Raw genomic sequence first — 26561 nt, 5'->3', positions numbered from 1 at the left:
AGACCCTGAATTCTCTTTGTGCATTCTATGTGTATATTTATCAGACAATCTCAGATTCCCTGCAATGACATTCACAGATGTGATGCAGGGGGGCTTGCCATATGGGATTTATCAGAGAATAGGACTGCTTTGAGTTTGACAAACATGAATATGCATATAAAGAAAAAATGTAAAGTTCTGAAGCAATTTTCTTTGTCTTTCCTTTATGAATTATGGTAAAGTAGATTCCAATAAATGTCTTAAAATAAAAGGAACAACAGATATGAAATTAACTTTGACATTTGGGAAAGACACAAGAGATGACTTTGCAGATTGCTTTAAAGGGCAAAGAGTTAATTCCTACAAATATAAATTTCAGAGCTGACAAGCAACCGTTTGGAGTTCCTCACTTTGAACTAAAGTGCCCCTCCTACAAGGAAACATGAAATAAAATGCCTATGTTTTTTTTCTAGACAGCAGTATTTGATCTTGACCAGGATAGATGTTGATTTTGGGAGATTGTAGGGGGTTTGGAATTTGAGAAATAATGCCTTGCTGGATTACATTAACCTATGGTATATTAATTTATATTCGATAAATATAGCCTAATGTCACTGCTTTTTTAAGACAAATGAATTTAATGGCAAACCAGGTGACTGCCTAGGGCACTGAAATGGTTGGGGGAGACCGGAAACATGGTTTGCCTATGGCTTTAAAAAAAGCTAAAAAGCCTAGGGCTCATCATGTTGGTAAAGTGGATATCTCAGCTGACATACATAATTTTGGTTAGTTTACCAGATATCCTTCTTTACAGAGGCTACTGATTAAAACATAAAAGTAAGTTATATTTTAAAAAAAAATATATCCATTAACCTCATTCTAACAAATACAGTGCATACGTCCTGCCCTTTTCCCTATAACATGTTGGAATCAAATAAATAAAGCATTAAAATCCATCATGTTTTCATTTTACAAATGTGGTCAGTTTATCTCTTGGCAGGTCACATTGCCAGATGTACTGTCCATGCACACTCCCAATGCATTTTCCCCTAATGGTGGGCTTCTTACTAAGCAAGTAAAAGGGGCTAACCCCCTGGAGAGTGTTTATAGTATTAGCGTGCAAGAAAGCACCTGACTGATGCTGTTCAATTAGTAATAAAGAAACAGTCCTCTCCAATTTGCAAAAAGGATGCAAATGTTAAAATACAAAATGTCAATAATTATGTTTAGTTTAAACTTAGTTTTAACTGTTATTAATTCTTTTTCTTAGACCTTTATTGTTTTTTGGATGAGGCATTCATTTTGCAGCCTATCGAGTAGGGGTTCCTCAACAAGACGCTGCATGCAGGGTTAGAGTCTAGACCCGGTGGCTTATAGTGGGTGGAAAGAGAGACCAAGCAATCTGCTGCCAAACACAATGTTTCTTTGCAAAACCTGAGAATTACCAAGTATTAAAATTGGAATAGTTAACAACACAAACTAATAAAGGCAGGAAAGAATAATATCACATCATAATATCATCAAAAGGGAGGGTGGCATTTTTGGCACAATTATGTCAAAAGGCTCATGTAGTTATCCCAAAAGAAAATGAGTAAAAGTTGCCAGCTATTAAATAGCATGTTACATTACAGTGCTGTGCAAAAATGTGTCCCCTTCCCGATTTTTTTCTGTTTTTCCTTATTTGTCACATTTAAATGTTTCAGATCATCCAAGACATTTTAATATAAGGCAAGGACAATATGAGTAAACACAATCAAAACCTATATCACCCATGTGAAAAAGTAATTGCCTCCCTAAACCTAATAACTGGTTATGCCACCCTTGGCAGCAACAACTGCAATAAAATGTTTTCGATAACTGCAAGGAGGAAGTTTGGCCGAATTGTTTTAATTCAGTCTTATTAGAGGGTTTTCGGGCATGAACTGTTTCTTTAAGGTGATACCACTGGGTCTCACTAGGAGATCAGGACTTTGCCTTGCCCACTCCAAAACCACCATTTTGTTTAGTCTTTTGAGCCATTCAGAGGTGGACTTGCTTGTGTGCTATGGTAAGTAAGGGGCCAATTACTTTCCCACTTAGGGCCATGTAGGGTTGGATAGCTTTTCTTTCCTTCTATATATACAAAAAAATCATCATTTAAAAATTGCATTAAGTGTTTACTTGGGTTATCTTTGTCTACTTTTAAAATTAGTTTGATGATCTGAAACATTAAAGTGTGAAAAATATGCAAAAATAGAAGAAATTGGGGGCAAATGCTTTATTTATTATTGAGAGAGGAGCTTGTGCTTTTAAATGTACAGTTCCTGAAAACTAATGATGTGACTGTTGTGTATGTTTTTGGAGCATTTTTTTTGATGAGTCGACATAAAATATATAGTGAATATTAAAGTAAGGATTTATGTTATTTACTGAAACTGAGATCTGTGACAAAATAATGACTGCATATTAATTTGATGAAGTTCTCTCATTTCTCCTTATCCCATCCTTACAAATGTTGCCTGTTACAAGAAATCGGGAAGGGACAAATACTTTTTCACAGCGCTGTGTTAATATAGCACAAGGCCCAAAATCCTTTCATTTTGGCTTATTCGTTTTCAGACAACATATTTTGTTTCCTCTGTTATAAAAAAAAACATCTAAGATGTATTAGTTTGATGACATTTGTTTCCCTGCCCATAATGTGTGTTTAATTCCAATACCCAGTAATATGGAAATATTTGCCTACTTGGCTTGCAAAGTGTCCCAGTGTTAATTGGAATGTATTTTTCAGACATACCCAATGGCTAGTCTGAGTCTGTTTATGCCCATGCAAGCAGTGTCAAAGGTCCATGTTAAACACAAGAGCACAGTGTTAAAAAAGGATAGATTGTAGAGCAGATTGTAACACTAACCTTCCGTCCCTAATTGTATCAACAGTGCTGTATCTTTTGGAAGGTAAGCATTGGCAGGCAGTATTCAGGATTTCATTGAGATGGATTTGAGGGCATGATGCCACCCTCATATGATGGTACAAGCAGTGCAGACATTCATTGTAGGTTATCATGCATAGCAGTGTTTCTCCCATAGAGTTATTTCTCAATATATTTTGTTTTGGCTATATCCTCTAATGTTGTGTATCTAATAAATACTTCAAAAAATGCTTAGGCCATTTATCCACATTGTTTCTGGGCTATGTGTATGGCCATAAGCAAGAAGGGATGTTAAGGATTCAACTCATGTTGCATCTTGGCTGTCCCCTTTTTAAGAGGCAGACTAATATATTCCATTGCATTACTTGGTTACCCCAGCCTGACATGTTTCTGGGAACAGACCTGTGTTGCTGAGTGTATTTTTTTTACATCGCTTCAAGTGCTAGCTTATCCTATAGTGTCTTTACAGCCCCATCTACTTTACAAGTCTTAAAATATCAAAGAAATATGCTTTATAACATATTAAGTGGCTATGCCCATGCTGTTATTTTTCACACCATGTGTACCATTACAGTTCCAATTCATTACCGGCATAAGTGGAATGGATTATATGAGTTTGGGTACAGGACTCTTTCTCATTCAGCTGTTTCAGATTTCACATGTCTCCACTTTCCTTTAATATTACTTTAATGACATCAATGTACCTTTCTTCTCTTTGGAGGGTGATATTTATAGCTAGTTGCCAGTAATGTCCTGCCAGTCCATCCCAGTGGTGGCTGCATGAAGAGGGCTCTGGTAATGTACAGGGCTAAAAAAAATACAAGTTCGTATTAAATTACCTTACTTCATGGAAACCTAATTGTAAAACATATGTCCCTAAATTTTGGATTCTGGAAAGTTTCATGTTATCCGTCACTATGAGAAGTCTTTGTAATTGGGGGTGGATGAAATGCATACCAATAAAATGTGCAACTGATTTTGTAATACTTCGGATGAAAACAATTTGATTTAAAAGCTGTAAATTTACATTAATTCTGTAATTTCTTGTCATGATTTTTTTTTTGAGCTGGAAAATTATTAAGGAGATTTGCGTTGGCACCTCTAGGTGTGTGCTAGCATGCAACGGGGTAGAAGAAGGGAAAGACTCATCAAAAAAAGAGAAATCTTGCAGTATTACAAATTCCCCAAAGATATACTCGATCATCCAGTTTAACAAGGGCATCATGCTTTGAATTAATTACATTTTTCTACAGAAATGTGGAATGGTTTTGTAATGTATTCTGGCCTAGGCTGGCTCTTTTGAGCGATCTCCCAGGCACTGCTCTGTATGCAATGGACCGACCAGCCAGCACAGCCTCCAAGGGATACATTACAAGGTGCTAAGCGCCTTTAAGACACAGAGCGTTGTGATATTTACATCAATCTCACATGAAAGACTAGTGGACATTTCGAGATAAACTGAAAACAAAATCAGAAAATGGTAGACCATCTCGTAATTGCAACTCAGGATATATAAAAAGTGGTCTTTAAAGGGTAGTTTCTATTGGTCCTTTGACACCCCAGGTTTCGGCACCCAACGTCTTTTGGGTGCTCTGCAGTAAGGACGGAGGCTGTTTAAAGGCGCTGCCCAAGGTAAATATATAATTGATTAAAGGGTAAATATTTGAAGGGCCAAATATTTGAATATTTAAAGAGTAATGTTGTCACTGCGTAATGCATAGTTAAACTGGTGAGATTTAATTTTTTTTAAATGTGGATATGCATCATGAAGGGCCAACTTTGTTATTCAAGCAGAAGAAAGAACAGAGTTGACTTTTCTTACGCACAGTGAAGTTGGCAAGATGAAAAGCGTTGTCTCAGCTCACCTTTCTATATTGAAATATAGATCTTACCCATAAGGTCTGAATAAACCTTTCCAGAAAGAGAATGCTTGATTTCCATGATAGAGAATGCATTATCAATCGTAGAAAATACTGCAATAGATGCCAGACAAAACAAGCCTCACCCATTTCACTCTTTGAGCAAAAAATGCTCTTGCATATACATGTAGTTAACATGCCAAAATGTGTTCTCCGTGATCTATTTTGGTGAGAAGAAAATCAAAGTATTTCCTGTTTATACAGAAAATGACACTCTCAATAATTTAGAGCTTTATGAAATCAATTTACTAAAACATTAGATCAACTATTTTTGTTGCTATGGAAATAATCATCACACATAGTTCTGTAAATATACTAACTACCAGATGCATCCAAGTAACAGAGAAACATTGAGCTGGGTTTGCCAATGACATGATGTTGCTTTGTTAAAGTTCAACAATGTCTAAGCTAAGTGATAACCCATTATGTGCATTTAAGCATTTATATATGTGAGTTCGTTTTCATAAGGACTGTTGTTCCAGTGCTAGCTACATAATGTGTGAGGAAACTGGTGTCTTGATGTAGGCATACCTGGCAACCTTCAGGGTTTGACCCACAGTCTCCAGGTCAAGCTCTGCTTCCCCAGGTCTCCTGGTCAGTTTCTTCCTTCTCTAGACAGGGAGTGGCATTTGCTCACTCCTGTCCTCTTTCTGTCTACTCCTTGTCCATTTCCTTTCTCACACCTCACATACTAAAGACTGTCTGGGGTTAGCCATTCTACATATGGACAGCCCCACCCCTATATGCGGATAGCCTCACCTCTTCACGAAGCCAGTCTCCTCAAAAAAGGAAAGATCCAGGGAACCTACCCTTCCCAGGTATTGTAGGCATAGAGGCAAAGGTGTATTCTCGCATGGGCCAATTAAGCCTTGGCCTACAGTGGCAGGTCCGGGGGGCATCAGCCTCTCTGCCATATAACCAGGGGCAGATAGCATTATTGGATGATCAAGTACCCCGGTGCTCTTCTCCTTGGGCCAGTTGGGGATATCAGAGATCTCCCCTATAGGCACCCAAAATACAGCAACTGTGCCGCACATGCAGCATGCTGGGACATGATGTCAAATTGGAGGCCACATTTAATTTTAGCAATTTTTATATTCAATTGGCAAGTGGTGTCTAGTATATGCTGCTGTCCCAGTGTTTACACCATGGCTATATTATTTTAGTGCTCATGTTGTGTGCTTTTTACACACTCCATTTTGGCAAGTAATCATGTGTGTTAGACATGATTGGGCACTGCTATTTGGTGAGGGTCTGAATGTCAAATTAATTTTGTCCATCAGTATTCCTAGGCCACTTGCTTAAGCATGGCATCCAGGTTAGACTCTGGCTGGCTGTCTATGTATGTACACACTCGTTTTTGCTTTCAAAATTGTGTATGAAATCTAGTGTTTATTTTTCTCTGCTTACTCTGCTACTTCTATGTCTCTGTCTATAAACACAGTTTGCCAGACTGATCACTTATAAAACAGGGGCAATAGCTTGACTTTGGTTGCCCTATTCATGGTAAACATTTAGTTAACCTGAAATAAGGTAAGGATCTCCTTCCTCAATATCCTGCTAAGACACCCACGCTGAAAGGTTAAGAACTTGTAGCTTTACTTGAGACTGGAAAATGTCTGAAAAACCATTAAGTACATTTTCATTGTACATTTGACCCGTGTGACAGATTTTACTTATCTCAGTGGGATATGAATGATGGCGTAGTTAGTGATGTAATGAACCTTTGAGACATGGCGGGGATCATAGGGTTATGCAATTAGACCTGATGCATGTTCTGTGACTCTAAGTATATGATGTGTTCCAGAAAGTACATTTCTGGGATATAACAAGATTGAGGCAAATATTAGCATCTTGTCAAAATGGTTGATGAGTTTCATTGATATTAATGTATTTGAAATATCAGATTTAAAAAAAAAAAGAACAGAGTTTAATGTAAAGGTTATTGGTATAGTGTAGTGTTAGAACTCACAGTGAAATAATTTCTTTAACATTCATGATACAGCATATATATATATATATATATACAGATAAAGTATACACCTAAAGTAAAGCAGAAAGAGACTGATATTATGTATATTTAGCTTGAGGTGCATGTAGATATTTACAATTCCTGTACCATCTTTTCAGTAAGTACAAGGGACGCAGTGAGGATAATTGTTTTTCAATGTTTACTATAAAAAAAAAAAAGTAGACATGTTAAGTACTGCAAAATATTTTTTTTATATATATAATTTTATATTAATTTAAAAATTGCTTGGGAAAAGGACTGAGATGACCATCGTCTGCAATGCTTTAAAATGTATGTTTGTTTTAATCATTCCTTGGCAAGTATACTAGATTTACATGGCATAAGAACAGTCACAGCGCACTCATCTCTCATGGCCACACCACAGCGGAATAGCTTGTTAGTGGTCTGTCTACAGTGCTTTAGCGAGCCAAAATACAATCCAGATACCTTGCAATGCTGGTTTATATTCCTAATTATTCTGTGACTGTATGTAAAAAAGAGAATTAGCACTTTGTTTGTCATAGCTCTTACTAAACTTGCTAAATAGATTTTATACGATGTTTAGGGACCAAACTCTATATGAGTAGAATATACAGTCAAGATTTTTGACATTGGATTATACTAAAATTCTTCTTATTAGTATTTTTTTATTTATATAGTGACAACAAATTGCACAGTGCTTCTTACAAGACATATTTAAAGGGTACGACAAAACTAGAATAGACAGAGTAAGGGGCCTGCTCGCAAAGAGGCTCGAACATGGGTTGAACCGAAACATTTAAAGGCTATTAAATAAATATTACAGGGCATTTTCTAATTTTACTATAGTTACAAACAGTCTTGATTTGCTCTGGAGAGTTTTGGCAACAGCATTCTTTAGAGACGGTTGGTAAATTTCAAGGATACAAAGTTTTTGACCAAAGGAGTTAAACATTTCAAAATTTTGGTCGGTATGAGTACATCATTGGGTCCTAAAAGTCACAAAGGGTCATAATGTTCATTTCAACTACAGATAATGCATTTAGAAAGGAATTTGTGTAAATAAAAATTTCTCTACATGAATAGTTATTGATGGGTGACAATGTCACCTAAAAGGTCTGGGTAAACAATTACAAGTTGGCCACAATTCCACTCTTCTCCTGCCTCTAAAGCAAGAGCCCCTCTATTGCTATTGGAAATGTTGGGGTGTATGGCCCCGGCTTTGTTCATTTGATCCATGTTTGAACATGCAATGATAAACGTCATTATAAAATGCAGCATGTTATTATTTTTTATTATAATTAAAACATACTTGTAATAGTATATTTATATATTTTTAATCTTGCTACTTACCTCTGTTGAAGTCAAGATTGCTTTTTCTAAATACAGACTGAGGGGGTTATATAAGGACAATTTGAGAAATGACAGATATAATACAACATTTTTAAATCTCAGCTATCCTTCTCTTTTTTTTTTTACACGGGATAGGACCCGAAGGACTTGAGAAAGCCATTCCGAGATACGTGAAACACTAATCTTTCCCTTTCTATTAGAAAATATTGTTTGATGCTTAAATCATCTGTATTTGTTCATGTTTTCTCATAGAACATATGCAGATTATTTCCTTATGTGTGCTATCTGTAAGTAATGACCAAGGATAGCTTTATAAGGAATACTGAGAGATAGGGAAGATGCATCCACAGGGATGAAGTAATGCTGTCTCTGCCTGCACTATTCTCCTCTTATTAACTTTTCAAAAGTTACTTAAAGGGGAACTGTCGTCGCATTCACAAGTTTTAACACCACTTAATTCAAGATCAATTAACTTTTTTACCTCAAAGAAGCTGAGCTATTTGGCAGAAGGGGAGATAAGGTATAGCAATTTGTACTTTAGTCTTAAAGGGACAGACTGCGGGTGAGTAGGCGGTGTGAGATGAGGTAAGTATGAGTTGTTGTCAGCCAGCGGCCCAAAGGGTATTTGCATATGTGAGTTTTGCACTTTAGCACTGAAGAGGCTAATCACATGCAGAGACATTTTATCACACCGCCATTGAAAAGGTTAACTACACACACACGGGAGTTTTGCGCTTCAGCATTTTATGACGTTAACAACGTACAAGCATGCAAGTTTTAGCACTGAAGAGGTTAATGACACACAGATAGGATCTGACTGAAAAGACATTATTAGAGCCATTGCTGTGTTCATTATAACACATCTGTGAGTGAATGGTTAGCTATGGCTGATATCAGAGGGGAGGCCAGGCTCTATAGAGACCATCAGGTTCTCCAAACCAGACTGTTAAAAAATAACATTAACTGCGCCTTACGTTGAAGGAGGGAGGGACAGGGCAATGTATAACCCACTCAAGATTGAAGCTCCTTCTGTACCAGTTCCTAATTTACTTTATTTATATCATTAAAATGTTGTTTCCATCATTTAGGTAACAATTCTGGGAGCATCACTATCACCATAGGCATTGCTGGCTTAGGTAGGCTATTACATCGTGTCAATGGCTGGTGTCCATATGACTCCCTATAATATTTTTCATAGGGGTACCTTGGATTTTCACCCAGCCCAAGAGCCAAGCTTTGAAAAATTCAGGATAGGAATGCTTTAATTGAATTAGATACAAAAAATGAGAACTTGATAAAATGTTTTGTATTCTAATTTAATTTTTTATTGTCTTGATGGTTACTGAATAGGTTGTACCCAGTATAATCCTTAAAAGAGAATGGTTATATAATGATATCTGATGGACTGTGATATTTAGGAGATACGATGGATTTTTAGGAAATAACAGAAGGGCACTTATACCATGTTGTTTGAGCAAAACAGAATTGCTTCTATTGCAAGAATTGCTTATTTCAATGATCTCTGCCTTCCAGTAAATTACTAAATTATTACTTTCTTGGTAGCTGCCTCTGCAAATCTGTCAGGCAGCATCAATCCATTTCTGCGCATGTGTTCACTTGCATTCTCCCTCAAGGTAGGGCATAGCAATGAACTCAATGGACCCATCCATGCTGTTAGTATAGTAGCCTACTAAACGGGATAATGTACCAGGTTATAGAAGGGAAACGTGCAGGGCACAAGGAGGCTGTGGAGTCTTCAAATTTAACGAAAAATGAATAGTACGAATATAAACATGACTTTCTCTTTAAAAAAAAAACAATATACTATATACATAGTATTATGTGTGTGTCACTTTTCTTTTTTTCTTTTTACAGAATGTATGAACTGTACAAGATTTGCTGCTTTGGCGGAAAGAATAAATAATCTTGAAGCAAAAGTAAGTCTTTTTTTATTAACATAATCATACATGATGCTGCATGTGACAGAACCCTCCATCACTGGGGTCACTGGAGAGGCCTGAAAGCCAGCCTACCGACCGACTATGGGCCCTGGCTTTGTAAAGAGTTCTGTGTCTACCCCCAGCAGTATATCATCTCATCACTTGCTGAGGGGATTATCTCTGGCAGACAGCCAGGATATGCAACCAGGGAGTGACCACCATTGTTTTAGTTTAATGTCAGACCCCCCACTCCCACCTCATGGTGCACTACTATGTTGTATAAGTCAACCCCCCCACCCCCAGTTCTACCACTACAGGCATTTACCCCGGCCAAGCCATCCCTGGAACTGATTTTGGCCAGTAATAGATAGTGGAGGTTGGGACCCCATTGTACTGTTAATCCCTTTACTGACTCTGTTGTCTCTGGGAGGCACATTAAGTGGCCGGTTGTGTACCTATTGTATCCCAATATCTGGATTCATGTTAATGTGTGCTTTGATGGCTATATCCAGCCATGTGTGAAAAATAAAGCAGTCTTCGTTTTGGTTATACCCTACACTGAGTCTCTGCTAGTGACTGGGAAACCGGGAAAATAGTGTGTTGTCCCAGGCTAAGGCAGCACAAGTCAGCGGAGGTAGTCGGTCGGACTATCCAGCTCCATGACACTGCAATTTACAATATATTATCTTGACGCTAAGGTAAGCTTTACTTCGATATATACCATGATCTAGGGTTGGCAAGTATCTTATCTTGAATCAGATTCCCCAGTATTTGGGACTCAATATGGCATGTAAATTGTATATTAAACTGAGCACCCTAAGGGGTAGATATATGGTTACCAGTCTTTTTCTTAATGGGAGATACCGATGATAATGAAACAGTAGAATGGCAGCGGAATTCAAAATGGCTGCTAGTAACAATGGTACAGTATATCTCACCTCCTTGGAGAGTGAACGGTTGCTTGAGAAAGGGCCCTCTTCACCTTTTTTTTTTTTTTTTTGTAAATCCAAAACGCTAAGTGAAACACTACAGAATAAGGTGCCGCTATTTTAAATCAATCAACAACTTAGAAGTATGGATTTTATAACTGACCAGGTAATACCTGATTAATATCACATAACAGCAAAGAGACATAAAAAATGCTAGTAAAATATGTTACTTTCGGATCCGTCAATATAACAAATTGTTTCCAACGTAACAATATTTCTTCAAACTGGATCTTTAACATAACAAGTAGTTTTTACATAGCTCCTTTTTCTCGCTTTTAGCTCGTGCTCTTAGAATTAACCAAATCAGCAGCTGAATAATAGATGTTATCATTACCCAATTGATGGCACTCATTTTATCAACCTTGGAAATATGAAAGTCTGAGCTGACCCTGCCGGGATTTATCATGACTAATATCTTTCAGCAGTTAGCTCAGTCCATTGTCAGGGAACCTTACGCAAAATATTACATTACTGACTATGATGGCTACCACCAGGTCTGTAGATAAAGGAAGCTTATTTGAAAAAAAATTTAATTTGGTAATAACAAAATTTTTTAAAATGCTTTATAGCACAAAATTTTATACTCAAAGAAAAATATGTTTATTGGATATTATTATTTTACTTCCCCTATCAGTATCCTGGCTTGATTCAGGTATTTTTCCAATATTAATATTAACTTTAAAAATATTTAATTTATTTTTTATTCTCTTCCTAAGTGCAGTAAATAATTCATATTTAATTCAGCAGCATATTGTATCATTCGTAATACAGTTTGGGCTTAATGATCAGTAGTGACCTTATTTCTTGGCTAGAAACGGTTTAAGTGCTGCATTCCACACATTACTCGCAATCTCTGTTTTTAAAGATTTTCTAACAACATTTCCTGCCAGAGCATTTACTTTCAAAACACACAATTAGATTTTAGTTGTTCAAGGAATAAGAATTGTATAATCAGTTTTATTACAATGTATAATAAATATAAAAAACCCATTTTATTATAAAGCAGTTCAGTACTGATTTGAAATTACAATGAAATCACTAAATTATTTTTATTATTATTGTTACTAAAAAAGTGGCGATCCCTTGCCTTGCCTTAATATAAAAAAATGATTGTTTGACATCTTGTGTAATATACCCTTACCTCCTTCTGGAGGGCATGTACACATATCTCTCATAATACTCGTTATTAAGGGTGAACAGTACCTTTTTTGCACCAAAATCCATCTGTTTCGTTTTCCTCCTCTGATGTCCCTGCTTTATAGGAGAATGTTTGTTAGACTCCAGGTCAAACCCAGAACGTGCCCAGGTATGCATATAAATAGTCATGTCACTTCTAGACATGCCTATAACTGGTTTATGCCATTTGAAATGTTCAGATGTATGTATACATTAATATGAATAAGTGAGTGGCTGTACATACCATAATCAGACAATTTACACAAAATGAGAATACCTGTTAGCATAAAAAGCAAAAGGTTAAGCATATAGTGAGGTGTAAGCACATCAAATGGAGATCATGAAATTGTTTAATTTCCTGAAATCTTTTTTTTTTTTTTTTTAGAACATACACACTGTGTTATAATTATCTAATGTGGAGCGGGGTTATTACCTCCTTTATGAGGCAAATATGCCATAAAATAGGACCTCCCAGTCCAGCTTAAGTAAATAAATTATCTTTGTTTTTTATATAGATATTTATTTGCGTGGGACTGTGTTACAGAGTGAACGGAAAAGGACACAGCTTTCAATAGATAAATGTGCTCTATCTGTAAAAAGACTGTGTTTGCCACAGAAGCAATAAGGAAACGCACTAGGAGACCAGCTTGGGAATGAAAGATTCTCTTTTTGTTTTTTTATTCCTAGAGTCTAAAAAAAGATTACGGTTAAAGGGATGACATGTAGAAATTTTGGAACGGTAGGATGATGACTTTGTTAAGGAGAAATTTGGACACTGGTGTAGCTGAGAACATGAGCAACACAGGTAGTTAGCTAGATATAAATGAAGTAGTGAATATAACAGAATAGTGCAAGATTAAGCTCACAAATGATTTAAGTGTGGTCTAACTTTAGCCCATTGCGACAACATTTGATGGTTCTTTCAGGAGTTTCCACTATGTATATGTTCATTATGTATTATATCCATGACAATGTTAATGAGGCTAAGGACCACATTCTTCAAGATATGATTCATGATTTTGTCACTACAATCATGGCTGCCAAAATCCCACTGGCCTGTCTTGATTGATGCTTGTTTTTCTTTGTCTCAGCTATCTCCACTTTGTCTCCATTGGTATTTTTTACTGACATTTGTAGTCCTACCCTCTGGATAGCAACACTGGCGGTCTTTTTCTGGGTGTGAACATTATTTTTTTATAACTGCAGTCAAAGGCATATAAAAGTGTAGGCAAACACATATAATGAAGGAAGGATCGTTCTCAAAAGAAAACCTGGTCATCTACAGTCATCTTTAGATGATGGTCCAAAACTTATAGACCATCACTTCAGGTGCTAAATAAATGAAACACATGGCACCTACTGGAAGCCCTTCATGTTTTTTCCAACATTCTTTTTATTAATAAGCAGATGTGTGTGGCTATTTTTATTCTCCACATTTAATTTAGACCAACACATTGTTACTAAACATTCACTTAGAGCAGGTTTTGGATATCCTTTATTAGCATTGGCCACTCAAATCCACTTTATTGTGAGAACCTGAAATTACAACACTTGGCTAAAGCAAAGGAAACACTTTAAAATTTAGGTCTATTTTACTTGGTAAAGCACTCCTCACCTAGGGAGTCTGATGAAATTTTTTAAAATTTAAAGACCACGATAAAAAGGAAATTAAGGAAAGTTCATGTCCTGCAACCTAACTTTACTGTATGTGTTCTGTTATTGAAATATCAATTAATTTTAGGGGAGACAAAAGCAAGTATATCTTACAAACTTATATCACTTGCTAGTCTAGAAAAGTATGTAACTTCCAATATTACATTTAGTTATTCTGGGCTCTATTTTACAAATGGCTTAGGAAACATAAAGTGAAAACTTTGTATCTCAGTAATCCAAATTTACATTCACCCGCAAGATGTGAATATTATTTATTTATATGTCTCCCCTAAAATTCCCTATAAGTGAAGTTCTGTTTATGCATCCCCCAACCACCCTCCTTTTAGAGTTATAGTTCTTCATTAGGATCTAAATGTAATCTTTCCTGTCCTGATGTTCCTTCTTGTTGAGTTCAGAATAGGAAGTCTACCTTAGCATATGAAACAGGAGTGACACTGTAGTTATCAATCTGCCATCGGTTCTTAGGAAGGCCAGTCCTTGGTCAGTTATGCCTTTATTGCCCCCTCCTGCAAGCAATCATTTGCTAACACAGAAGAGAACCTCATGGTGGGGCCAACTAGTCTTACGCGGACTAAAACGAAGCAAAAAGCTAATCTTTTCTAATCTTTGCAGACATAACCTGGCGCTAAACTTGTGTCAAAATGGAGGCGCTTCTGGTAACATCCTCTCACTCGATCCTTAATCAGGGAGAGAGGACGTCAGTGAAAGTGCTACCATTTGAGCAAAAGCATAGGCAAAATTGGCTATGCTTCCATTGACGTCATCTCCCCCAATCTTCCAAGTGCCATCATTTTGCCCTAAGGTGAGCTTCCGCCCAAATCACAGTACTTTCACTGATGACATCTGCCCCAAATGGAGGATCGAGAGAGAGGATGTCGGTGAAAGCTCTGTGATTTTGAAAGGGCAAAATATGCTCTGTCACGAGAAGCACCGCCATTTTGGCCAAAGTTCGAGCCAGGTTATGTCCAGGGAGATGCGAACAATGATAGAAGATAAGAAGAAATAAGGAAAGAAAGAAGATGAAGAACAAGAAGATGTGAAAGTGGTCAGCAGAGAAGGTAGGGAAACCTTCAGAGAACATGAGAGAGAGAGAGTAGACAAGAATTAGTGTGAGAGAGTGAATAAGACTGTGAGAGAGTAAGAATAAGAGTGAATGTGGGAATGAGGGCAACGAATTTTGTTCTCAAATTATAAAACCAAAAAAGACCTCCTGATTTTCATCCAAACCGATTGGGCAGGGAACAAAATGTATTTTTGGTCCATTTGCACATGTCTAGTGCCAACTACCAGTTTAGCCCCAAAGCAGTTACCTAGTATGCTCTATAGTCTCATCAGATGTATCTAATGAAACATAAGGAAAAGTTCAAAATGTTACATTTACATGCATTCATAAAAATATGCACAGAATTTTCATCATTCTAATATTTAACCATAGAACAAAGATGTAGATTTTCAAAATGCAAATGCTGGTGGGTTACAGCCTGCTAAACCAATTATATACAATAACATATGGGCAGGAGTACTCCCTAAAGCAAAACAGAGCTAAGTGCGTTGAGAATGCCAATTGAGTTGGTGGTGAGTCAGCTTTTGAGTTTGTCTGTGAGGTCAGTGTGGTAACTTGTCTTGTCCCCATTAACAAAGGGATTAGGTTAAGGTGGGCGTTCTTAGAATCCTTCCCTCCCACAGTTCACTAAAGGAAGTGATGAAACAGGATGTGACGTCAAATGAAGGGTATATAATATAATACCACACATGGACTCCTTCAGTTCTTTTTCCTTTTCCTCCATGGTGGATGTGGTGAGAGTGAGCTCCCGGCAGTGAGCTATTATCGGATCTGGAGGCTTAACATTGGGTGAGATCAAATTGTGTTGAAGGGAATTGTTATATGTATAGAGAGAGAGATAAAAAGGGGGTTGTTGTCCTGTGGGGTTTGGCTATGCGTGTGTATATGAGATAAATGTGTTTGCTGTGTTGTTACCTTATAATAAATACCTTTTAATGTAGACGAACCTTTGTGAGATATATTTTTATATTTGGTTTAAACACCACAGTCAGCAGTTTAGTTGGCTATTGAGTTTTGGGTCTTGAGCCAAATTTATGGAGTTGCCATGCTTACTGTTTCAACTATGGAGCAAGCATTATAACTTGACAGAGGCAGTCAAGTCCACTTGAGCTATGGTTTCTTTAGCAGTTGAGTTTATTTTAGTGAATATAACAATTAATGAAGTTCCGCTAACTGTGTAAAGTTTCCCTAAGCAACTCAACTGTTGACTCGCCTCACACTTTTACTTAAAGATCCTATCAACTTCTCTGTCACATTGCAAAGTAAAAGTAAAATAGACTCTTTACCAACGTACCCCTAATTTGACATCTTAGTCTAGTACAGTGCAAAACAATTAATCTTATGGGTCCCTTATTAAGATCTGCTTTTATTCAAGTCATGCAAGTGTTTCCTTCCAAAGAGAAGCAGATTTATACCATAGTAACCAGGTTTCTGTTTGTTGATCTCTTTATCTTGAACGTAAGTGCATACATGGCTTCAAGTTTCTATTCTGTCAAAGTACTAAAGGGAATTCAAAACTACAGTGAGAAATTAAAAAGCATTCCTTGAAACACTTTTCCCCTTAAGACATGTGTTTTGGTAATATGTTAGCAGGCATGTGAGCAGGGTTATTTCAAGTTAATTGTACTATATGCCATATCATGGGGTAGTGGAAACTTAAAAACCCTTACTTATTCCTCAAAAGTTTGAGCTGCAAGTACAGAAAAAAATCTGAAATTAAAAAAGGTGAACATAACTTCTGTGACATGATTTCTTCAAAAATCTTATTTAAAATATATACTTGTAAATCCATTCTGAAAGTATATGATGTTTATATAGACATAAAATTAGAATGTGTTTCCCTAAAAGAAAATGAATTAATTTAAGCATGAAAAAGTGGATTATTCTAATATTGTCTACATAAACATTATATATTTTTCCACATGGATCTAGAAGTACATATTTTTTTTAGTTATTATTTTTACCTTTTTTCAATACAGCAAATTTTCCTATTTTGAGATATTGGTAGTTGGAAACCATGTGTTTTCAGCGTGCAAAGTAAATTTCCAAGTCTGTCCTTCATATTGTCTATTCATGTGTGACTGTGTCTCCAACAGCTATGTGCCATGCCTCACACCGCAAAGTAGGCTTAATATTTTGTGGTATTATCAGACATATAGCCTAGCATGTCCTAATTAGCACTGCTAATATAATCATTCTTAGGAACTGCCCAATACACTAGTGTATTGTTTGACAAATGCCCCTAAGTCTGTGGCCTGACTTTCTTTCCTGACCTACTAATTAATGTTTCTTAAATTGTATCAGGGGTCTAACCATATAGAGAAGGGCTGGCAGTTTTTGACTTTGGGACAAGTATAGTAAAATGGCCTCCAGGGCACTGCCCTTCATATACACACACAGACACAACCACTTATTTTGTCTAGTGCATGGCTTCAGCACTCCTTGTGCAATGTGAAAGCTGCCTTGCTGCTAGTGTGGGGCCACTTAACATTACGTTTCATGACCCCACTGAGCTCCCACCTCCCATACTGTACTGGTGCAATTCAGACTGGCCCTATTGAAATTATTTTGTCTGATTGGGGAGCTATCCCCCTTGCAACATCGACCACCTTAGTGCCCTCTAACATCTCTTGGAGTTTCTCGGGCCCCATGATTTCCCATTGATGTTTGCCTTTTTTGGCTAAGGGTCTCATTGTGACTTATTGTACTCCATCTTCTCAGTGGTTGCATAATATATGCACACCTGGTGGCCATGTTCACATATTGAGAGCATATGACTGGAGTTTTTCCCCTAATCAGTAGGATATTGCACTGAAATTGACTCTTGGGTTGCCCCTTCATATCAAAAAGAAGCTTGATCATGTAGAATAGCCCACACGTGTGCAGTTTTAGGAAGATTTTTAAATGTTAACAAAACCCTCTACAGATAAGAAAGACAGTGGTCACTGTAACTCACCCTGATGTGTGATCAAAATAGTAGTTACTACCTATATTAGCAGGCAATATTCTAAAATTGTAATGCAAAATACACTACTGCCATTTCCAGATACATTTTATGGAATAAGTATGAGGCGTTGTACCATGCTCTAATAATATTGATGGTTTTCATAGGGAAGTCAGTGTTTCTATCTGCTAATTCTTATGTTCTCCTGTTATTTGCCACTCTTCTGCTTCTACAGAAATACTCATTGAGCTGGGTTATAACTTCATAACGTGACACAGCAAGTCTGTACTCTGTATTAGAGGGGAGAGAGTGGGAGAAAATAAATCTATACAGAGATATAAATCTGCTTCTAGATACAGTTGGGGAAATAAACCTTGTGCATACTAGAAGTCATGCCACATAAATTTGAACTCATTTTCTCATTATTGGTGACCACATTTAAAACAAAACTGTATTGTTTTCTGTTTTAAGTGTCACCCCTGAGTCCTTATCATGCTCTCTCATACTAAACAAATTAATAGGATACATTGGTCTTAATCCTTAGTCATCCTCAGAAAGTCTGAGGAGAAAATGAGTTCATTAGATACATAAACAGCTCAGTGTGCATTTTTGACAATTAAAATGTCAGCAGCCTACAACAGTGATCTGCAGGTTTGCAGATTTAGGAAAGCAAAGGCAAAAATGCAAAGCCATGCAAAGAAAAACAGCAGGGATATGCAAATGAGGGAACCCATATAACCATTGATAATTAATCAAATACCTGCCTTTTGTCCCGGTATACACTTAAACATTTCCTATTCGGCAGCGTATTTACCTTTGGCACCACCACAGGCTTGACCCAGGGCAGTACCCTCAGAGATCTCCCCTGTGTCGGCCCATTGAGCAGCTGCACACAGTGGGGCCTGATCACCCAATAAAGTGATCTTCCCCACAGTTTCTCTGCAAGGGGACTGTCAGCCTAAGCCTATCAGCCTAGGCCAGGATACATCACTTTTCCTATTGGCATAAGTGTATTTTTTATATTGCTCGGTGTAAAGATAAAAGCAAACATGTCTACAAACAAAGACAGAGGAGTAGCAGAAGACACAGGCATGAAAGAAATAAATCATCCTCAGATGGGGGGATAGTTTCTGTTACCTGTAGTGCACTCCCTACAATTATATAATTGCAGAACTTTAATGCAAAAGAGCTAAAGAAAAAAGTCAAGAATATCAGGGATTTTAATGTTTCATGTGTTTTTTCAATAAGAGGTAGTTTTATCATGAAGGTTAAGTGGCTGCCTATGGCACTGAGGGAAGGGACATTGTTGTGAGATCTTTTCCAATGTTTGCAAGGAAAAAGAATACGAGGAATGGTGACAATAACATACTCCTCAGGGCACTAGAAATTCTAGGGCCAGACCTGCATTGTATTGGTTTGGCTCTGGAAAAGCTATATTAGCTCTGTTTGAATTAATCTTATTATGAGTCTTAGTAGATGCCTTTAGTAGTGCCCTACGCCATCTCCCACCGGCATTTACCTAGTTTGGTAGATGGCCAGTCCGGGACTGCTTAACCATAACTAGCAAATACTCTTTATTGCATTTTGCACATTGAAAATTAATCAAAATCTCTGATCAGATTACTTATTTTCTGCTATATTATTTGATTAGTTTGAATTTTGAAATTATCACAATATTATTCCAAACAGAATTTATGAGCAGCTGGTTTACATGCATATTAATTTACAGAATCATGCAATTGATTGCTTTTAAAACCATGTCATTGTGGCATGCACATATCGCAGTATCAGAAGTTTTGATGTTCTTTTGGCATCTGAAGTTAAATTCAACCCTTTAATCATGCATACCTGAAACTCAGTTAGGTAAGGTTTCAAAGCCAAGCGATAAAGACTTTAAAGTCATTTTAATGAATGGGTCACAGATTGTATCATGTGCTTTTTGCTATCAATGTATCACGTTACCTCGCTACAGTGCTTTGCTCTGTGCACCTGTTTGCAATGTGAAAAGTGTCGATAGAACCTTTTTGCAGGCTATATCAAATTTCAGGCAACACAGTTATTTCTCATCATTATTTCCCTTCCCATCAAAATAATATCTTCTATTCTTTCTATAACGCTATTAGAAAAACAGCCAGTTGTGATGTCATGTTCTTATTTGATTGTTTCACATGGTACTTGCAAGCCTGTGTCCCAAAACAAGGTCCAAATATGTTTTGCAGAACATTCATCCTGTTAAACCGGATAATGTGTAGATGAATTAAAGTTTGGATCTATCTTTTGGACGCTACAGGCTAGACAGCTAAGAATGCATTGGCCATGGGCATATAAAATACCAAAAGAGATGACCATTTTAAGATATAATAAGATTGTTTGACGTTTCTTTGTTTCTGAAGAAAATGCATATGATGTTTAGTGATATCAATGCTAGAAGTAATCCAAAGTTCTAGATCACTGCAGTGTTTGTTTCCACCAGACTCCTAAAGATCAAGGATCTAAGCGAGATCTAATGGCCATTCACTTATTTCCAACATATGGGTAATGCAAGATGTAATTTTAAAATAAAACTCTGCGTATATGATCTTCTATGATCTGTTACCACTGTAGTTTACTGAAAAAAAAAATTGGTAACACATATTTGTCATCAATTGACTCAAAATCAAATTGCAAAGAGAGGAAATCAAATAAAGGGAGTATATGCAGGTTTTGTCAGCCGTGAATAGTTAATAAACAGAACGGTCTGAACAGAAAGTCAATTGCATGGTGTTATGTATTATGACTTGGGAGAGAAAAAGAGCAACAGCAAAAAAAACAAGTTTCAGGAGTTTTCTCTGAACAGAAGCCTTAAATGGTTTTTATCAAGTGCCAGGTATTCTTTCAATACAGTCATACAAATTAAACAAAAAGCAAAATGCATTTGTAAAAACATATATAAAACAGCATATGTTATCCTCACAAGAGTTATAACAGACTGTAAGCTCCTATGAGCATGACTTTCATCTTCTTTCGTACCAGTATGTCTGGTGGCTAATTTGTATACTGTAATTTTTAAGGTCATTGTTAAATCCGTATTCTCATCACTTTGTAATGATGCTACAGAGCTGGCACTCTGTAAGTGAAATGTAATAATAAAAATAATTAAGCTAAAGTGATAAGTCTCCTCAAGTTGCTTACTCAGTCATGGTATTTTTACTGTCTAAAACCCGAGTATAAATTTGACTACAGTAAAACAAACAACACTATTAACTGGTAAAACAAAATAGCTAATGAATGTGCCCTTTATTAATGAAACATTCATTGACTCTCTGCTCAGGTCTGGATGATTGTCCTATAAATTTACTATAGCCCCAAATTGACTGTAAATTTCTTCTGTAGATATCTATTCTATTAAACTGTTGTCTTGAAGCCTCAATTTTAAGGGGAATGTTACCCTAAAGGAGCCTTGATGATGTAACCGCAAAGCCAAAGCTGGAGGCATAAGGAGTCCAGAAGCAATTTTAGAGGATATTATTCTTAATAAATATTTACTTTAAGCAAAGAGCACTCAAATTTGCACTCAAAGAGCACTCAAACTTGCTTAAGGTAGTTTAAAAGGTTTCTGGAAACGGAGGTTGATCATTTGTAAAAAGCTTAAAATTATACATGTAATTACATTACACAAAATGACATATATTAAAATTATAGATAAAATGATATGCTTGCAAATGTGAGAAAGTGAGAAATAAATCTAATGATCGTTCTCCATAGTATAGCTCAGCTCTATACATTTTTAACTCTGAATAATAGATACATGGATTCAGTGCATGTTGTATGTGTTTTGTAGATTTTCACCTTGGAGGCTGTTGAAAAAGCATCAGAAAATGACCTTCCGATAGCTAGAGCAACAACACCATGGAATGAGGACTTCTTACCAGATGCAATTCCTCTGTTGAGTCCAGGAGGTATCTTCAGAAAACCTGTGAAACTCCCAACAAGTGAGTAACAGTTCTAATATGTGTTTCTCATTTTAGCTTAATTTCTAGAAACCGTAGTTTTATTACTCCGATAACTGAACCGATAAACCCAATTATCTCTTTGAACAATGGAAGCAGCACTTTATACCCCTTAAGTCGGTAAAATAACTGTACACTTTCTCAGTGTATAGTACAAGTACCCTGAGGGAAATTCTACAAAAACTCTGATGGCATTTGGCATAGCTATTAAGGGTACCTGCAGTGACAGATCCAGGCCTAGGGCAATCAAACCCCTGGTGTCCTGCTGCACAGTGGGCTGGTTACAAGGGACACCCAACCAACCTATTTACATTATAGAGGGTGTGCCGGCTCAGCACAGCCTCCATAGACGTTATCAAAAAGAGGCTGCCTGCCTTTAACCCCATCTTTACTGAGGGTGTTTTGTGCCCAAAAACTTTTCAGCATTTTTGCACTATATATCCTTAATCATGTTTCTCCTTTTTGAATTTTTCTTGCATTCACACATTTTTCAGACAGAGCTTTCTTTTTATACCATTTTTAGATATATAGGCATATATTTAGTATAAATAATGCATTAATATAACAAAAATCATTGTTTTGTAAGTTGCTTGAATTTGAAAAGGCCCTACATACACAGATTTTTTTTAAAATGTTTTTGAACTGCAGAAAAACCCACCAAAATGTATTCAGCTGCATCTCTACCTTACAGAAATACCCCACATGCATAGTTTTTTTTTTTTTAAATGGAACATCCTCATACCCCTTTCCAAACATTACATTTTCTAATTTTATTTTCTGAAGGCTATATCTCAATTTGGACTGTTTAGCAGCTCAAATAGCCCCACAAAAGTATATATTTTTGGAAAGAAAACAACCCAGGGTATTTCACAAGGAAGAGTTGGACACTTATCATGCAACCAGTTGGTCACCAATCTGTAATTTGTTTGCTTTTCACCAAATTTTCCATGTTTAGGTGATTATTAACCCAATATATGTATACAGACAAAACACAGAATATTATGAAATATGATTATTTACTTTAGATATAAAGTCAGACATGTTTGATAGCTGTGAGTCAAGACTTCTAGAAACACATGCTCTTGATTGTTTAAACACATTTGTTTGGTTTTCCGTGTCTATGAGGTTCCCACATATAAATTCCAATGATAGAATTGTATTGTAATTACAATAGATTTTCTAGTTTTTCATTATTGAACAGTGCATTTCATGCTAGATACCAGAGCATAGCAATGTTTAGGTAACTTGTTTTCAATTTATATTGTCATATTTGTATATTTTGTTTTCTAAATAGGTGCTAAAGGTGAAAACATAGAAGAAAAGTGGGCTCAAGGTAATTAACAAAATGTATTTTACTGGGGGTGTTATAGTTGTAACGATTTATTTTATTTGACCATCATAAACATAGAATGAAATGTAGAGTCAAGACATAAGGGGTCGCTTCTTCATTTTTAAAACTCTTTATAGCTAACATAGAAACTGCTTTTGCAGGACCTCCTGGAACGCCTGGTACACCTGGCTCAACTGGACCAATTGGAATGCCCGGATCTAAAGGAGAGCGTGGGCAAGTTGGTGAAGCAGGACCAGCAGGTCCACCAGGTTCTCATTTATTGTTGAATCTTATGTCAACTCAGTGAAGTCTGAAGTATAATGCAATGGATTGTGTATGCTATATAAGCCATTTTTTCTTTCATAATAGGGCCAATAGGACCACCAGGACCACATGGAGCTCCTGGAGAAAATGGAAATCCAGGGCCACCTGGTCCTCCAGGGCCACCAGGGCCACCAGGCATACCTCTGTCTTTTTCTGAGGGAGTTTTATACTCAGTACAACCTAATCCAGAGAGGGGCAGTGAGTCAATTTATAACTATTTGATGCATAATCACTAAAAATTTTAAACCGAAGTTGAGCTATCTATTAGACTTGTGCATTTCGATTTGTACAAATTTAAATTTTAAAAAAAATTGCAATTTTGTCAGAATTGGCCATGTAAAGCACTGCACTGAAATAGTTAACAATAAAAACTTAATTTGCTTTATACTCTCGCCCACAGCTACAAGCAAAACAGCAGAAAAACCTAAATCTGCAAAAAGGGGCGGAGGTTTCAACAAAACCCTCTCCCCCAATTGGAGGAGAGGGTGTACCTGAAGGTTCCACCCTTTTTATGAAGTTCACCATAAGGCCAGAATAATTAAGGCAGTTTCTTTGAGAACCGTTTCTACATCTCCCTTTTCTCCCTGAATTTATCTGCATTATTCAGGTCTCTCTGTGGAATTCCAAACAAGGGTGGAGCCACAGGGACAGCATCCTCTCTGTTCTGCCAATCGGGGCAGAAGGTGTGCCCAGAGGCTTTGCCTTTTTAAGTGGAAGTTCACTGAGAGGCCATGTCCAGTTGTCTAAGGAGAACCGGACAATGAAAACAGACTTTTTGGAGTAATATATGAAGAAAGAAGACAGAAGAACAAGAAGATGGAAGAGAAGAAGCTGAGTTGTGCGACAAGGAGTATGAATGTAGAAAGCCCTCCAAGTTTCTTTCAAACCAAAAGTGCAGGAAACTAAATTTGTTGTCTTAAAACCAGTGGAACAAAAACTTAATGAAAACTTCATCAAAATCATTTTTGGTCCATTTTTGGATATCCTGAATCTAAAACAAGGCCAAGGATTGATTAAGATTAAGATTGAATGGGAAGAATTTTTTTTTTTTTAATCTGCCATGGAATTCTATGTTACTATGTAACAAGCATTATTTGATGATAGTTTGCAGTTGTACTCTAGTTAGTACTTTTATCATATACTATTTAATTGTACATCAGCTGTTGAACCAGCTTGATGGCATACCTTGTCATTGACATAAGATACCATTAAGCCAATCCTTATTCAGAAACACACTTAAAAGAAAATATTTACATATCATATCTCTACAGCAGGTGGGACAGTGACATAAGGTAAATGATGCAAGCATTTGTTTCAGTGTGAGAAACCTGCAGGTCATTATCTACTGGTAGTTAATAGGTAATGTCAGTATTTTGAAACTAAAACAAATTCCAGATAGTATTTGACACAAGTTAATCCAAACTGGAGATAAATGTGAATGTCCTCACTTTCTTTTTTTAGTTTTCATTCTGTGGTTTTTCAGCTTCAGATGTGTCTGTGCATATGGTAGTACAAAAAAAGATGGTAATGTAAATCTAGAATCATTTAAGTTAATTAGCAGACTTGTGCATGGCAAGCAAATCCTATTTGGACTAAATTTTCATTTAGTTTTTCCGGCGTTTATTTTTGGGCAAAAAAAAACTTTGTTTTCCAACTGTTCAGTTTGGATGGAATTCGGAGCCCTGTTTTGGTTGGGAAGGACATACGGCTGTTGATTCTAAAGGAGGAGGTCCCTGATGCTTTCTAGGCTCACCTTTCATGTACAGCAGCACCATCTCAAAGTTTAGGAAGAGATCCAGACTCAATTTTGCACTGTAGAACCACCAGCAGCACCACATAAATGGATGCCTCCAGCAGCATGCTATGGGACTGAATGTATCCAAAGATCAGAACATTTGAATTAATTGATCCCTCAGAGTAAAGAAGGTGATATGGCAGCAGCAGCAGTAGTAGTAGGGCACTGGGAGTGCACAGTATAGATAGCACATATCCAGCCACACGGTACAGGACACTGAATTTCCCCCAAAGGCGAGGGCTGGCAGCCCCTTGACACAGGACCAAATTTTCCCAATATTACATAAATTAAAATAATTGATCCCCTCATCTCCAACTGCTTTCATCATGTTTGCTGCCCCTGCAGGATCTCCCTAAAAGCTGCCAAAATGCAACCTGATGTGTGCTGCTCATCCATAACCTCAGCATGAAGTAGGAGGACCTATAACCCTGCTACATTTCTACCCCAGTTCCTTTAAGACAATACTGCTAAATGGAGGAGACTACAGTCCTCCTAAAGGTGGTGCAACAGGAGAGGCGGTAGGCTGGTGCAGTGGATGTTCTGAAAACCAGTCACACTCGTCGAAAAAGGCTGAGGCCTCAGGATGCCTTTTGATCTGGCAGCTGCTACTGCTGATATGGGTTTGCTGTTGTTGCCAATTACGCCAGTTTCCCCATGAAGCAAAGCTGCACCGTGGTGTGTACGTAGGTGTTGATTCATAACACAAACAGTGAAATGCCCCTTTACCTTACCTCGGCTCCCTACCTTACAAAATTACTTGCACCTCACAGTGTGCCCATCTCGCACAGTCCCAAAATGTTGCCGCGCCTTACTACGCCATTGCCTACCAGGGATATTTTGTGGTTTTTTGTTCCCCCATAATGATGGTGGTGGTGGTAGGCCTGCAAGTGCATGTAGGGGAAACACTGGCATAGCTACACTGCTGTTGCTGCTTCATTAATAAACTGTTGTCCTCTATGACCATATCCTTTTCCGCCTGAGAAGAAGGCAGAGTAAGGTCCACACCTGCTCCACACCTTCTTCTTCCTCATCTTCTGGACTACAACTAGATCTTCTGCTATCATCTGTGAGTGCCTGCCCATCTTTCTGTGGGGAGTGCTGGCAGTGCTTGCTATAGTGGTGGCACCAGGGGCGGTTGTGGTGGCACTCGTAGTGGTGGTTTTATTCTGTGCTTCACAATAAAATAG

The 26561-nt window shown here is 37.2% G+C and overlaps 1 protein-coding gene across 1 annotated transcript in view; it reads left to right on the top strand.

Moving 5' to 3' along the window:
* The window catches only part of COL26A1 (collagen type XXVI alpha 1 chain), a 142063-nt gene that overhangs the window by 104437 nt on the left and 11065 nt on the right, over positions 1-26561 (top strand). The window contains exons 4-8 of the mRNA XM_053457149.1: positions 10026-10087; positions 21757-21907; positions 23220-23258; positions 23417-23524; positions 23625-23777. Of these exons, the coding sequence (XP_053313124.1) occupies positions 10026-10087; positions 21757-21907; positions 23220-23258; positions 23417-23524; positions 23625-23777 (513 nt within the window). The remainder of the gene's footprint in view (positions 1-10025; positions 10088-21756; positions 21908-23219; positions 23259-23416; positions 23525-23624; positions 23778-26561) is intronic.

Source organism: Spea bombifrons, chromosome 2, assembly GCF_027358695.1.
Source record: "Spea bombifrons isolate aSpeBom1 chromosome 2, aSpeBom1.2.pri, whole genome shotgun sequence".
Taxonomy (NCBI): domain Eukaryota; kingdom Metazoa; phylum Chordata; class Amphibia; order Anura; family Pelobatidae; genus Spea; species Spea bombifrons.
Note: the sequence above shows the minus strand (reverse complement) of the source record. Positions and strands in the feature narration are given on the sequence as shown.